Raw genomic sequence first — 13,160 nt, 5'->3', positions numbered from 1 at the left:
TGACAGAGGGCTGGGCTCAGCTGGGAAGCTTCTGGGATATATCGAGGTGGGTTGATTCAGCTCGGATGAAGACGATCGCAACATCTCAGGAGTGCTCGCGTTGGACATCTGCCTCTTTCGCCTTGGCTAGGTGCCGGCGTATTGCGTTCACATCGTGTAATCGCAATGGAGCACTCATATACCCAACGTAGTCGCTCCTGACTACGCGTACCGAAATCGGCCCCCCCTCAGAACACTTGCATCAATGCCTCAAATGCCAGCTGACACGATTTGAAGGACTGGATTCCGTTCGCTAGGGCTATCGAAACTGCCGCCCACTCATTGACATGGCAAGGAGTATTGAAGAGAGGCCGCAAGCGGCTGAGAGCTCGAAAGAGAAGGAGATGCTAGCGCCGGATGACGGTGCCGCTTCTAAAAAGGGACGGGGGCTACTGTCGGTTCCGTCGAGGTCATCCTCGCAAAGAGTACAGCCCTCGCCGACAGCGACGGGATTAAGCGGTGCGACAGCCGGCGATTCGAGAGACAGCATCGGCGGGCGTTCCAAGGAATCAAGAGGCAGTATGTTACCGCCAAACCACGAGGGAAGCGCGTCTAGTAACCGTTTAGGTGCCGGAACAGGACCGACAGCGACACCGGGCCACTCGGAGCCCAACTCGCCAGCGACTGCTTCCCACAAGAAGAAGAAGGGCGGCCTCCTTGCCCTCTTTGGATGCTGCGGCGTGCCGGATAGCGCTAACGGCCTCGACACCGAACCCCCCATTCCGAACCACAAGCTCGAAAAGATACCCGCACGGCCAGCTACCGCTAGCCGCAGGACCGCCACGCCGTCGGAGCAACCCTCGGGCAGCAAAACCCACCTGTCCGAGAAAGAAGCCATCCAGCAGGCTCCTCCCCTATCCCAAGGTTCGGTGCGAAACGGAAAGCGGGTCTCGGGCACCAGCACCCAGGACCAGTCCACCGTTGGAGGCGAGCGGGATAACGAGTCGAAGCAGACAACGCTTGTTGGTCCAGGTTCAAGCAATCCAGTCATCTCAGTGGAACCACCACACGCGGCCAGCGCGGACACGGAGAATGTGGAAGAGGTCTCACCCGAGAAGGATGCCGAGGGCGACGTGCCAATGCCAGATGCCGAGGCCGCGCGGCAGCTGGTCGCCCAAGCGGCCGCAAGCACCGCAGAGGAACCACTCCCAAGGGTCCCTCCCCCACCTCCAGGACCGGTGCCGGCAGTCCCTACTGCACCTCCACACACATTAATCGAAAGTCCACCAGTCTTTGCTCCTGACCAACCTCAAAGATTCCTCCTGCCACCCCAGGCGCCCGAGCATAAAGGCCGGAAATGCCTTGTCCTTGATCTAGACGAAACATTGGTCCACAGCTCTTTCAAGGCAAGCTAACCAAAAGTCCCAACTGGGTGTCTAACACCGTACTGACTACTGTTCCCAGATTCTTCATCAGGCCGACTTCACTATACCGGTGGAAATTGAGGGTAACTACCACAATGTCTACGTCATCAAGCGGCCGGGCGTGGACCAATTTATGAAGAGAGTTGGCGAGCTCTACGAGGTTGTCGTCTTCACTGCATCGGTGTCCAAGGTATGAGGAACTAAGCATGCACCGACAGTTCTACAAGACGCTAATTCTGCCCTCTTAGTATGGCGACCCGCTCCTCGATCAGCTGGACATCCACAAGGTTGTCCATCACCGTCTGTTTCGCGAGAGCTGCTACAACCACCAGGGCAACTACGTGAAGGATTTGTCGCAGGTCGGTCGCGACCTGAAGGATACCATCATCATCGACAACTCGCCGACGTCGTACATTTTCCACCCTCAACACGCGGTTCCCATCAGCAGTTGGTTTTCGGATGCCCACGATAACGAGCTGCTGGACCTCATCCCCGTTCTCGAAGACCTGGCTGGCCCTAACGTGCGGGACGTCAGCCTGGTTCTGGATGTCACTCTTTAACATCCCCTTTTTCCTTTTCGCCGACCCGGCTTCTAATTCCGGATCGAATATCCTGCTGCCCGCCCATGGCTCGGTTCCGAATACCGTGATTATCTAGGCCAATGCTTGCTCGAAGCAAGAGGCTTAGCTGTGCCTACTTCCCATACTCCGAGCAGGCCCGTCGCGAGCGTCACATACCTAACCACACCAAACCCACCAATTCCACCTGTAGAGCGCGCCAGACCCTGAGCGGAGCTTCGTGGAGCGGAGCTTCGTGAAGCGTTGATGGCATCAAGGCTGTTTCGAATTTTGGAACTCTAGAGAGAACAAAACGCGGACAGGGGCGAGAAGCAGGGCTGGGCGCGTTCAAAACAAAAAAAAAATATCCAATGAGAAGCGCTTCTGGGAGTTTGGTATATTGTCGGGGAAACGGTTCTACCCCTTCTCTTCTTTTCTATGTCGTTTCTTCGTCTTTCTCCTCTCACATTAGCGGAGCTCTGAACAGCGGGGCGGGGCATGCGAGCAAGTCAGAGGTGGGCAGACGTCAGCATTGTCAGATATCAACCTTCTTGGTCTTGTTCTTTTCTTCCCTCTTCTTATGTAACAAACTCGGAGAGATCTTATCCATGGCTCAACCGGGTACTTCGCCCCTTCATGATCCTTTTGCAGGTCGAATCTGCTGCAAACCACTAAGTCATACCCCCATTCCCCTCCATTGACGGGTAGCGAACTAAATTTATCCCTTCCCGTTTTCTTATGTTGGCCCATACCCAGATCCCATACCCCATACCCCTTTCTCAACAGTTGTTGTTCTTCCTGGTTTGGCGAGCCTTTGTCACAGTTGCGGGTTTAACATTCACAATGTCTGTTGTTTTTGGTTGGAATTATACCATAACCTCACATCCCCTTGTATATTGAATCCGGCTCTGGTCCATTTGAAAGTTGGCGCGTTTTCAGAAGGCAAAATACGATGGCGGTTCTGCAGTACCTGTTACTTAGTATAGCGCAGTACGTGGCTTTCTTGCAAACCTTGAAACCAGAAGAGCAGAGATGGGATTTGTCATTATAGCGGCTGGACATGAACGATGCTTTGAGGAATCTTGGTTTGAGGCAAAGAGCAGCGATAGTGCCACGGAGGTGCCTTGAGATCTGGTTATATAGAGGCGAGTAGGGTAATTCAGCCGTTAAGGCGGCATAGCCGGTATTGCTTGTGAAGATGGGGGATGGGGTGGAGGTGCTGGGATTTGTCCTGTCGACACTCTAGTGTCGAGGCAAGACAATGGCCACGATTTATGTCCGTCCAACTCATAACCTACACTTTCCAACTTGGAAGATACCCTGCACTCATTTGAGCGGTTAGACAAGTACAGTTACCTTATGGGACATCAACCAGGATCAGCTGCTGCTAGAAGATGGATGTCTTGGCACACGTGCTGCTTAGCTGGGCCCTGACACTGACCCACAGTCCCGGCCGAACAAAATTGCGCTTTTCCAGCTCTCAGCCCATTGAACCCAGATCAGTGACTTCGTGGCCTCAATTGGGAGCACGGATCACCTGCCGATAATTAGGGGCGCGAACGCCTCTGAGCTCGACCATCGCCCAAATCAACCACGCGACCGACGACATTGACATCTCTGGCCACCACCCGTTCGTTCTCTCACTTCGCCGATACCAGGATTCAACCTTTACTTTACTACTTTCTTAATTCAATCAAAATGGTAAGTCCGTTCAATGACCCAATCTAGCACATTCATCAAAGACCCAACCTCGTAGCCCTCATCACCATCAAAATCCCCGTCACCTCCTCCCTCCATAGTCAACAACAACAACAGGGAAAACTAACAGGACCGTTCTTTCACACACAAGTCCTCGCCCCGCGCCGCCTCCCCGCCAACAGCCTCGGGCTCCGCAACAGGCGCTAGCCCCAGCCCGCGGCCCTCGTCGCCCGCGCCGCCAGGCGGCGCGCGCACCGCCATCCGCCGCCGCGCCGCCGCCGACCAGAAGGAGAAGATTGCCAATGCCCGGCCCAACAGCACGCGCGCCGCGGGCGCCGGCGGCTCCAGTAGCACCATGCTCCGGCTGTACACGGACGAGAGCCCCGGGCTCAAGGTCGATCCCGTTGTCGTGCTGGTGCTGAGTCTGGTGTTTATCTTTAGTGTCGTTGCGTTGCATAGTGAGTGGATCTCCATTCGCCTCTGCGTTGCTTGGTGAGGAACAAAAAAGGGTTTGATGATGGGTGCTAACGGTTGTTGGGTTAGTCATTGCCAAGATCACCCGCCGGTTCTCGAGTTAGATGCGGTAACAAGCCAAGGACGGGGAAGAGGGTTGAGAGAAAGACAAAAGAGGGCGTCGAGCGACGAGCAGCATGGCTATGGAGGCAGCCAAGATAGGGATACGGGACAGACGGACCGCTCAGGGGCATCAAGACCAAGGCGACTCACGGGGTTGAGAAGATGTCATATTGGGCTGTTAGGGGTTCAGATACCTTGGGAAAACCAAGCTGAGGATACAACAATGGGCTAAAGAGCACACAAGTAGTCTGGGCTGGCGCTATCCATACCCAATAAGCTCGGTCGTATGTGACTGTGGCGCGGCATAGCCATTTCAATTGTTGTACGATATTACTTAGTCGGGGTAAGCTAGGAATTTGAGGGTTCTTTCTTCGGGCAGACATGACAGTGTTTCGGAATGCTCGCAAATGCGTTTGGAGTCGTAACAAACCTCAATGGATCAGGCTCTCTTCAGCCAAGCTTCTCCAAACCAACAGACCAGGCCATACCAAGTAGTGTGGTAAACAACGTTGAAGAACTCGGCCGAGTAAGTTGCTTCAGCTTCGGTACTCTGAACGGTAACAAATTCGAACGTTGCAGTCTGCCTAGTGATCTGGCAGGGAAGCTTGAGGGTGTAGGGCATTCTTGGTCGCCCACGATACGTTCCTGTCAACTGGAGCCATTGGAGGAGTAAGGCGCATGCTATAAGCTCCATTAATCCAACCCAGCGCTGGATTTACAACGCTCATTATTCATTCCATGTTGGCTTTCATGTCAGTGTCACTGTTTATGTAGTGTAGAGGGCCCAAAGGACTTGGAAGAAGACTGCGAATATAAACGAGCACGTCAGACGGGTCGGCACATGTGTTTCACGGAAGAGTGTCCTCTGCTGGAAAACCTACGCACTCAGGAGAGCATCGCTGGACCAAGGCAGGTTGACGACGCAGGATACATAAGTCTCGCGGCAATGCCTGCTTCGGTAGTTTGTACCGAGACAGTTGCCAGCTTTGTCCGTCATTGCCCTTTTCAGTGAGCGGTCCTCCCGTGCCCGGCAGTACGGTGTCCTATGTCCGTCGTGATGGCTCTCAGTGGTCCAGGAAAAGGAATGCATGTCCGTGCGAAGTGCTCAAGGGGCCAAGCAGAGTAGAGCGCGCATTCAAGAGGCATGGGAGGGAATGGATGGGGCAACCGAAAAAAGGATGAAGTACAAGAAAAACAGAAGAAGTTGAAGAGAGTCGTCAAAGAGATAGTCAGGTACGAGCCGTCGGTCCTCAGCCTGATATCCTAGGCACTATAGGGGGGCCTCGGGTGGGCGACAAAGCTCCTTCTTTTCCTGCTTTCTTCTCCTAGCATGGTAGCACGAGATAAGCCTCACCTCCTGGGTCTTGGTGAGGTACCTCCCAAGCTAAATAACAACAAGCATGGAGACTTTGTGTCACCATACCCTCATGTCTCACATCCCGGCACGGGTTGGGCTGTGATCTGGCTTGTTAAGTGGTCGCATGGATGTGTCCTGAACCAACGACGTCTAAAGTTTCTGGCCTGAGGCTACCTACCTGGTAGGTAATATTGACTGCCTTGCAACGAGTCACTCACCAACAAAAGATCGCGGCGACTTTCTCGGCCCACAACACCATCTTAGACATGCATGTTTGGTAGTGGACGTGCAGCGAGTGGGACTTGACCTCGACTTACCCGGACAATTGACTTGCGTGTCTCCCATGATCTGGATGCTCTAGGTCGCCGTGTCAAGTCCGCTTTGAAATAGTTGAATGAGTGACGCTGCGGCGCCGTGGGCTGTAATTACCGTTGTGCGATAACACCGTGTGTGGATGGAGGTCAGTTAGACATGTAAAAGCAGGCGACCTGGGCGGCGCTGGGGAGGGAGAGAAAAGGAGCTGGATGGCGAACTCGAACTGACAGCCAAGCCCACCAGTCATGGCCAAAGGACGCGCCCAGAGGCGGGCTTCGAACACATAATCAGCTTGAGGGCTGGTCGCATGAAAGGATCGAAGCACATGTACGTAGCGTAGGGTGCCTGTTGCGACTTTCGTCATCAGGCAGTTGGCTGTGAGTATGGAGGGCGTGGTCGTCAATCAAACCGACGCCATTTGTCGGCTCTGATTGCCACTTCCAGTACAAAACCCCGGATTTCAGGTCTGGCAAGTGAGCAGCGTGGCTCGACGTTTCGTGGAGCTCGCGCGCGGGCGAGCAGATGTCAGCATTCCGATACCAAGTATCACTGGCTCACAGGTTCCAGGGTGCCATGCGAGGAGGAGGAGACCATCGCATAGGAGGCAGGCGGCCGATCTCATCGGCGTGGCGTTCCTGGAGCTTCACTCCTTCGGTAACAACGGCCCTGCATCGCGCGCCATTCTCTGTTGGCCGAGACATCCGTAGTTGTGCAGATTACGGATAATTGCTTGCATCTTCCAAGTTCTGCTTGGACAGATTTGCAACAACGAGTCCACCAGTTCAAGCTGGAGAGGGCTTGGTGCTCTTTGAGTGGTGGGATCCATCGGACCAATGCCAAGGCGTCCTAACAACTTCAATCAGCCCGACCCGTCGTGTGGGGAGCACGGATAATCTCAAGCCCCATGCTGAGAAGCGAAGTGTTCAGGTGCTTTTACCCCACACTTCGGGGCTCGTGGGCTCCCTGTTCTTAGATATGTCGCCGACTAACTGCGGGTGAATGGCAAGTCTCACCCGACGTCTGCTGGAATCCGTCCGTCTGGTGCTGGCGCTTCGATGCGAGGAGCCTCCATACTGTAACCTTCCATGGCCGAGCATGTAACCCTGGGCGAGGGTACGGCAAGCCCGAGCTAAGTCGAGCGACAAGCTTCGAGTGACAATGGCGGACCGTCGAGTGTTGCTCAGATGCCCGATGTCCGATCTACTGTGTAGCGCTCGGAGCCGCCACGAAAGCTTAAACCCGCCTCGCAGACTACTCGAGATTCGGACAATGACGGGTTGGATCGGTTGGAAATCCATCCTCGGTGCCCTGTTTCTCTCAGGCCCCTACGTAGCATGGCCGCCGACGTAGTGCTACCTCGTTACCCATGCAGTTGGGCCAGCGACGGCTAGGCATGCAGGTAAATCTCAAATTGGGGATCGAGTTTGGAAGACAGGCGATACTCCAGTCTCCGTACGGCACTTCTATTCTGGCCGAGTCGGAACTTAAAGAGACTGAACGCTCCATTTGTTGGTCAGGAGGGCAACAGTTGCCGACACTTGGGAATCCGTAGGTTGGCTGGATGGTTGGTGGCTTTGCCGAACTCGGCTCGATGCCGCCGGAGTCGAGTCGATGTGCAGTGCGCATACCTAATTGTAGGGCACCCATTGTAATTGTACCTTTTGAAGCCCCGACCGCTGGAAGGAACTTGGAAGGCGTACCTTACGTGTATGTGTGTACTAGAGTGTAAAGAAACGTTGCGCAACAAACCGAGCTCTGACCAGGATCATCGCATTGCCCCACACCCCACCAGAAACTGTTCTGGAAAGGACTCGGAGGTGGTTTGTTTTAGAGGCTTGGCAGTCCTGCCATGTGCGTTAAGTGAACTCGAGCCGAAGATTGGACTTCGAGGACGACCTGCATACCTCCGACGGCGTAGACGCTGCCTCCAACGTGGATTCCTCGCTTGTGTCGCTTGTGCGTCGCCTCCTTGCCGTCCTCTGAACCCGCCGTCAGACCTTGGCCCTGTCCTTTGCTGAGGCCTGTGCAGCTCCTTTCGTTTTGTTTCGACGCATCGATACTGTCTTTGGTTTGTTTCCATCCCAGCGTCGTCCTTTTGACGCTACTGGGACCATTCTCGACTGACACCTGCATGTCTTTGCGAAGCATTGCGCGCCGACACACCTCGACTTTGACTGGGCATAATTGTCCCGCCAACAATTGTGTGCACCAATTTCGCGACTGAGTACGCGTGTGACTTTGTCAGACTCAGCGGGCGTCACATTCCACATTCGGCTTTTCAAATCCAGTCTGCCGGATGAATGCGGCCCCATTGCTCGACCCATTGTCAACCTCCTGACCTTTGCTCGCATTGCACACGCGATCCAACCGACAACGACTACCTACCCCCGCCGCCGAGTGACGGGCCGAGCGCCTGGTCTTCTCGGCGCTCGCCATGGCGGGGTTCTTCCAAAAACTCAAAGGCGCCGGATCTGTGAGTTGAACCAATCCGCCCGGTGTCTCGGGAACACCAGCACACTAGAACACCGCGACACCAGGCCACTTTTCTTGGCCTCTGCGGCCTTGTGCCGCCTGCCCGGGCCCTAGGGAACCCTTTTCTACGTGAAGATGAAAACTGACAAATCGTTTGCAGGGTGCCTCCAAGACTGATACCGCCGTGTCCACCAAGACTAAGAAGGACGAGCCGCAGCCGGACTTGACACCGGTTGAGAAGCTGTTGCACAATGCGGGCCCCATCCGGGAGGACGGCAGCGACAAGTTCTTTGGGTTAGAAAACGTAGGCATTACCAACTCCGTCCCACTGCTACACCCCAGGCTAACCCTTGTTGCCCGCCTTAGTTCGGGAACACATGGTAGGTCTAAAGACAAGCAGAACCGTTTCCTCCCTACATGAGACGGCAGGCTGATTTCGCACGTGCAGTTATTGCAACTCCATTGTCCAGGCACTCTACCATTCAGAACATTTTCGGAACAACGTCGTCAGCTATCCCCCGCCCGGTCCATGGGAGGAGTCCAACGGAACCGAGAGAAAGAAGGTCAAGGCTACAATACGGCCTCCAGTGCAGGCAATCCCAAACGGAAATGCTGCCGGAGCGAGCAAGCCACGACAGTCCTTTGGCGCAGGAGCTCAGCTACCGCCGATAGCACCGTCTATGCGGCCCGAGGACAAGCCGGACTCTCCTGAATACAAAAAGAAGCAGGCCATGATCAGGGGCCCCGTATTAGAGCTAGCGCAGGAGGATTCGGAACCGTATGGCATGGAAGAGTGCACTTTCACGGGCCTCCGCGACATCTTCACGGCTCTCATCGACAGCCAGTCCCGGACGGGCGTCCTTAGTCCCCAGAGGTTTCTCGACATTTTCAAGCGCAACAACGAGATGTTCCGCAACTCGATGCACCAGGATGCTCATGAGTTTTACGGCATAGTGCTCAACGACGTCATCGCAAATGTGGAGGCGCATGGAAAACGGATGCAAGAGTTGGCCGAGAGCAGGAGCAAGGATGGATCGTCCCAGTCGGCAGACACAGCGTTGGCAAAGGCCGATGCCAATCCAGGGACGCGACCGCCAGGGACTGGTTGGGTCCACGACATTTTTGAAGGTGTGCTGACCTCAGAAACCAGGTGCTTAACTTGTGAGACGGCATCCCAACGGGATGAGACTTTTCTGGATTTGTCCATAGATCTGGAGGAACACTCGTCTGTGACGTCGTGCCTGCAAAGTTTCTCGGCCGAGGAGATGCTCTGCGAGAGGAACAAGTTTCACTGCGACCACTGCGGCGGCTTGCAGGAGGCGGAAAAGCGCATGAAGGTCAAGAAACTGCCCAAAGTTCTGGCGTTACATCTGAAGCGTTTCAAGTACACCGAAGATTACAGCCGATTACAGAAGCTCTTCCACCGCGTCGTCTACCCGTACCATCTGCGTTTGTTTAACACCACCGACGATGCCGAGGATCCCGACAGGATGTACGAGCTTTATGCTGTGGTTGTGCACATCGGAGGAAATGCGTACCACGGGCACTACGTCGCGGTCATCAAGACCAAGGACCGTGGGTGGCTGCTCTTTGACGACGAGATGGTGGAACCGGTGGACAAGCACTTCGTCCGAAACTTCTTTGGCGACAAGCCTGGGATGGCTTGTGCATATGTGCTCTTCTACCAGGAGACGACCTTTGAAAAGGTGCGGGAAGAGCTAGACGCGGAGGGTATGGACCAGGTGAAAATGGCCACACAGGCAGCGGACCTGGCAACGACCACCGAGCTGGTCAACGGGTCGAGTCCCGCTCTCCTCTCCAAACTCAACACACAGCCCTTGTCACCAGTGGACGAGAGCGAAACGCTTGTCACGCTCGACCAGATCAAGTCAGCTCCCACTGCAATCGATGTCGCCAGGCCCGTCGACCCGCTGCCACCACCACTTTCTCAATGCGAAGCGCATCCGCTCGTCGCAGCACCACCTCCTGCTCCAGCAGTCTTGACGGAAGCCGACAAAGCCGCTACTGTTCCGCCAAAGACCAAGGCGGAAATTGCGCGGGAAAAGAAAGAGCAGAAAGCCCGGGAAAAGGCTGAAGAAAAGGCCCGGAAAGAAGCCGAGAAAGAGCAGGCACGCATCGCAGCCAAGGAGCGCCAGGAGGCACATCAAAAGATGCGGGAAACGTTACGGCTCGAACGCGAGCAACTGCAAAAGGCTATTCAGGAGAGCAAGCAGATGGCAGCCGAGGACGAGAAGCGGCAGCAGAACAAAGAGTCTGCCGCAACTGACACGGCTACTTCCTCAGATACAGGTGGCAACGATGAGCCTCCCCGCAACGGCTTCCTCAACCGCGCCGGCCGGACGAGCAAGTCGATGACGCGCAAGAGCTTTGCGTTTCTGCACATCGGGCAGCAAAACAACAACAAGGACGAAGGCAAAGGGGGCGACAAGACGGACCGCAGCGACGCAAGCGAGGACAAGGGGGAAAGCAGCGCCGACGGCGGTGGCAAGGCAAAGGAAAACGGCAACCATCCTCCTGTGCCCCCACCACCACCTCCACCACCACAGCAACAACAACCACAAAACGGGAGCGGCACCAGCAGCAGCGGTAAACACGGCCACCTATTGCGGCCGTGGTTGACACCGCGGTCGGACACGGCGCCCGCCGGGGCCGTCGACCAGTTGCGGCACAACAAGGACAACAAGGATAAGCCGCCGCTCAAGGAGCGGTTCAGCTTCGGACTGGGAAGGAAGAAGAGCAGCAGGTTTTTGTCTCCGTCGTAGGATTGCATGAGAGGCCTGCTGCCGTGCTCCGGCGAGTCCAGGGAGTCACTTGATTCCCGCAAGGATAAGGGAGGGAGGGATTCCGTTGTCTAAACATTGGGTCGTGGAGTGGTCGTCTTTTTGTGGTGAGGTGTGGTGGGATGTTTATAAGATATCCATGGGGGTGCCTGGGGTATGCGTGTTCTTGGATACTTTTGTTGGCATACAAGGTGCTCAGCCGCTCTTGATTATATAGAGTCTGCAGTTCCTACGGGGGCTGCATTGGATGCCGTAAAGAGTTGGAACAGAGAGCGGCCTTGCCGACGGGGAAACGAAAGTCTCCCATCTTGAATGGCGGTACTTGTTGGAGAGAGGAGCTGGGGGAGGATGGTTTGTATGGATTTTGGGTTGTACGATCAGGGCTAGGTTGGGAGACGTCTGGCTATATACCTTATTATATCCCGTCCGTCAGCTCATGACGCGCTCCGGGTTTCCGTCTGTCTGTCTCTCAATCGAGCAAACATCGCCGTTTGCGTAATGTGATGTTACGAGCGGAAGCTGGCGGCGCCGAAGGAGGTCACTCTGCGGCCTCCCTTGCCACTCAATGTCCTAAACTCTCCCAGGCAATATTGACTCACCCATTCAAACTCGCACCCGGAGATTAACAATTAAGCCAAAGCCAACCTGAACGGCTACCCCCTCACCCACTGCCCTGCTTTCGAGCTGAGGCGTGCCACGCCGTGAGCTTCCATATCAAATGCCGATCAATCCTGCTTGACCGTCGCCTTGGTCCATGGATGACTTCTTGCCCACCTGAATATGAACCATTGACTCTAGCCAAGTATGAGCTCGTAGATTATAATCAACGTGTTGATTATAATCAGGGGTACTGTTTTGTTTTCGAGCCCACGAATCAGCACCATGTCCCCTACCCTTCTTTGGAGTCCAGATACGACGACGTGGTATCAAACGCAAGAAGATTAAAACACGCACCCCTCATGACCGTCCGTACGCTCGCAATGAGCTGTATGATCTTGTACTTGACGCTGCTGTCGACGTCTTGGCCGAAGCCGCGCTGGTATGTCGCAGGCGCGAGGCCGACTGAATGGATTCCGTGTCAGTTGTTCTGTTTGTTCTGGTTGCTTTTGCTATGTCTTATGTCCATGTTCATTCTCAAGGAAAAATGGCCAAGGGCATATGAAGTTATGGAGTTGACGCGACGGTGGAGGTACCACGGGAGGGGGGGCCGGCGCAGACGTACCGCGGGCGAGGAAGCGGTCTTCGGAGGGGATGCAGATGGCGTTGAGGAGGAGGACGGTAACTAGGTAGAGGGGTGGGTGTTAGTCAGCATGTCTGTGGTGGGTGATGTCAGGAGACATGGCGGAGGAACTGTACTGTATAGCAATTTCCCCAGGATAGACATCTTGACAAGCTGTCCGGCTGGCGGGATGGAGGTTGGGCTGGTGTTACGGCGAGGAGTAGCTCCTGTCCTGAACCTCCTTGTTTCGGCAACAGGCTGATGGTTTCCGGTCTTTTGTTATGCTGAGTTTTCGCCCTGGACTCGGTTGAATCCGGCGGGTCGTCGGAGGTCGTGGGGTTATACCGCCGTCTCCAGATGCATCCTGGTCAGAAACAGACGACGGTGATGTTGAAACCTGGCAGGCAAGGTACGAGGGTACGTAGACAGCCCACTTATCCGCAGGACAGGGTTTCAAAGGCGCATGTGGCTGCTGTGGCTCCTATGTGGCTGGTGGGACTAATGTGTATCTGGGGGTGGGTTTTCCCCAATTCGCCCGTCTTCCCCAAAGCTTGACTTTCTCAGACTTCACAAACTAAACTTTATACTCAGCCAAAAATGTCTAAGCCTACTTCAAACCTTGTGCTCCTGTGTCTCGATGACCTCTCTGAGGCCTTGTCTGTTGGAGCTGTCTAAGAGGAGGTAGGTTGGGGGCAGTTTTGAATTGTCACTCTACTCTCACACATGTCAAGCCTCGACAGACTGATGAATCACGAAAAAGCC

General features: G+C 55.0%; 6 protein-coding genes across 6 annotated transcripts; 4 read left to right on the top strand and 2 right to left on the bottom strand.

The window, feature by feature from the left end:
- Positions 1–326: 326 nt before the first annotated feature.
- Positions 327–1,963, top strand: N657DRAFT_652713 (NIF-domain-containing protein; the record flags this gene model as incomplete). The annotated part of the gene is made up of 4 exons (XM_062794329.1): positions 327–558; positions 619–1,385; positions 1,444–1,593; positions 1,652–1,963. The coding sequence occupies 4 exons, from the start codon at positions 327–329 to the stop codon at positions 1,961–1,963; spliced, it is 1,461 nt and encodes a 486-aa protein (XP_062653044.1).
- A 1,695-nt stretch (positions 1,964–3,658) lies between these two features.
- On the top strand, positions 3,659–4,236 carry N657DRAFT_630199 (Pre protein translocase Sec Sec61-beta subunit; the record flags this gene model as incomplete). Its single annotated transcript, XM_062790959.1, has 3 exons — positions 3,659–3,661; positions 3,810–4,116; positions 4,202–4,236. 3 exons carry the CDS (start codon positions 3,659–3,661, stop codon positions 4,234–4,236), a joined length of 345 nt encoding a protein of 114 aa, XP_062653043.1.
- Positions 4,217–4,624, bottom strand: N657DRAFT_639856 (uncharacterized protein). The gene has a single exon (XM_062791853.1). It carries the CDS (start codon positions 4,615–4,617, stop codon positions 4,381–4,383), a length of 237 nt encoding a protein of 78 aa, XP_062653042.1. The 5' UTR covers positions 4,618–4,624; the 3' UTR covers positions 4,217–4,380.
- Positions 4,625–6,929: 2,305 nt separating this feature from the next.
- Positions 6,930–7,529, top strand: N657DRAFT_639854 (uncharacterized protein). The gene has a single exon (XM_062791852.1). It carries the CDS (start codon positions 7,065–7,067, stop codon positions 7,254–7,256), a length of 192 nt encoding a protein of 63 aa, XP_062653041.1. The 5' UTR covers positions 6,930–7,064; the 3' UTR covers positions 7,257–7,529.
- A 315-nt stretch (positions 7,530–7,844) lies between these two features.
- N657DRAFT_686632 (cysteine proteinase) lies at positions 7,845–11,591 on the top strand. Its single transcript, XM_062796846.1, has 4 exons — positions 7,845–8,379; positions 8,539–8,682; positions 8,745–8,758; positions 8,827–11,591. Exons 1-4 carry the CDS (start codon positions 8,341–8,343, stop codon positions 11,159–11,161), a joined length of 2,532 nt encoding a protein of 843 aa, XP_062653040.1. The 5' UTR covers positions 7,845–8,340; the 3' UTR covers positions 11,162–11,591.
- On the bottom strand, positions 11,513–12,743 carry N657DRAFT_639851 (Yos1-like protein). Its single transcript, XM_062791851.1, has 4 exons — positions 12,536–12,743; positions 12,402–12,461; positions 12,134–12,241; positions 11,513–12,029 (listed from the first exon to the last, which is right to left on the bottom strand). Exons 1-4 carry the CDS (start codon positions 12,561–12,563, stop codon positions 11,974–11,976), a joined length of 252 nt encoding a protein of 83 aa, XP_062653039.1. The 5' UTR covers positions 12,564–12,743; the 3' UTR covers positions 11,513–11,973.
- Between the last annotated feature and the right edge of the window lie 417 nt (positions 12,744–13,160).

The sequence above is a fragment of the Parathielavia appendiculata genome, assembly GCF_033297405.1.
Source record: "Parathielavia appendiculata strain CBS 731.68 unplaced genomic scaffold N657scaffold_1, whole genome shotgun sequence".
Classification (NCBI taxonomy): Eukaryota; Fungi; Ascomycota; class Sordariomycetes; order Sordariales; family Chaetomiaceae; genus Parathielavia; species Parathielavia appendiculata.
Note: the sequence above shows the minus strand (reverse complement) of the source record. Positions and strands in the feature narration are given on the sequence as shown.

Coding starts and splice junctions, on each gene's coding strand:
- N657DRAFT_639856 (XM_062791853.1), bottom strand. CDS start 4,617: ATGTCTGCCCGAAGAAAGAACCCTCAAATTCCTAGCTTACCCCGACTA.
- N657DRAFT_639854 (XM_062791852.1), top strand. CDS start 7,065: ATGGCGGACCGTCGAGTGTTGCTCAGATGCCCGATGTCCGATCTACTG.
- N657DRAFT_686632 (XM_062796846.1), top strand. CDS start 8,341: ATGGCGGGGTTCTTCCAAAAACTCAAAGGCGCCGGATCT. Junction 8,380..8,538: donor AACTCAAAGGCGCCGGATCT/GTGAGTTGAACC, acceptor AATCGTTTGCAG/GGTGCCTCCAAGACTGATAC.
- N657DRAFT_639851 (XM_062791851.1), bottom strand. CDS start 12,563: ATGTCTATCCTGGGGAAATTGCTATACA. Junction 12,462..12,535: donor CCTGGGGAAATTGCTATACA/GTACAGTTCCTC, acceptor CCCTCTACCTAG/TTACCGTCCTCCTCCTCAAC. Junction 12,242..12,401: donor AGACCGCTTCCTCGCCCGCG/GTACGTCTGCGC, acceptor GAATCCATTCAG/TCGGCCTCGCGCCTGCGACA.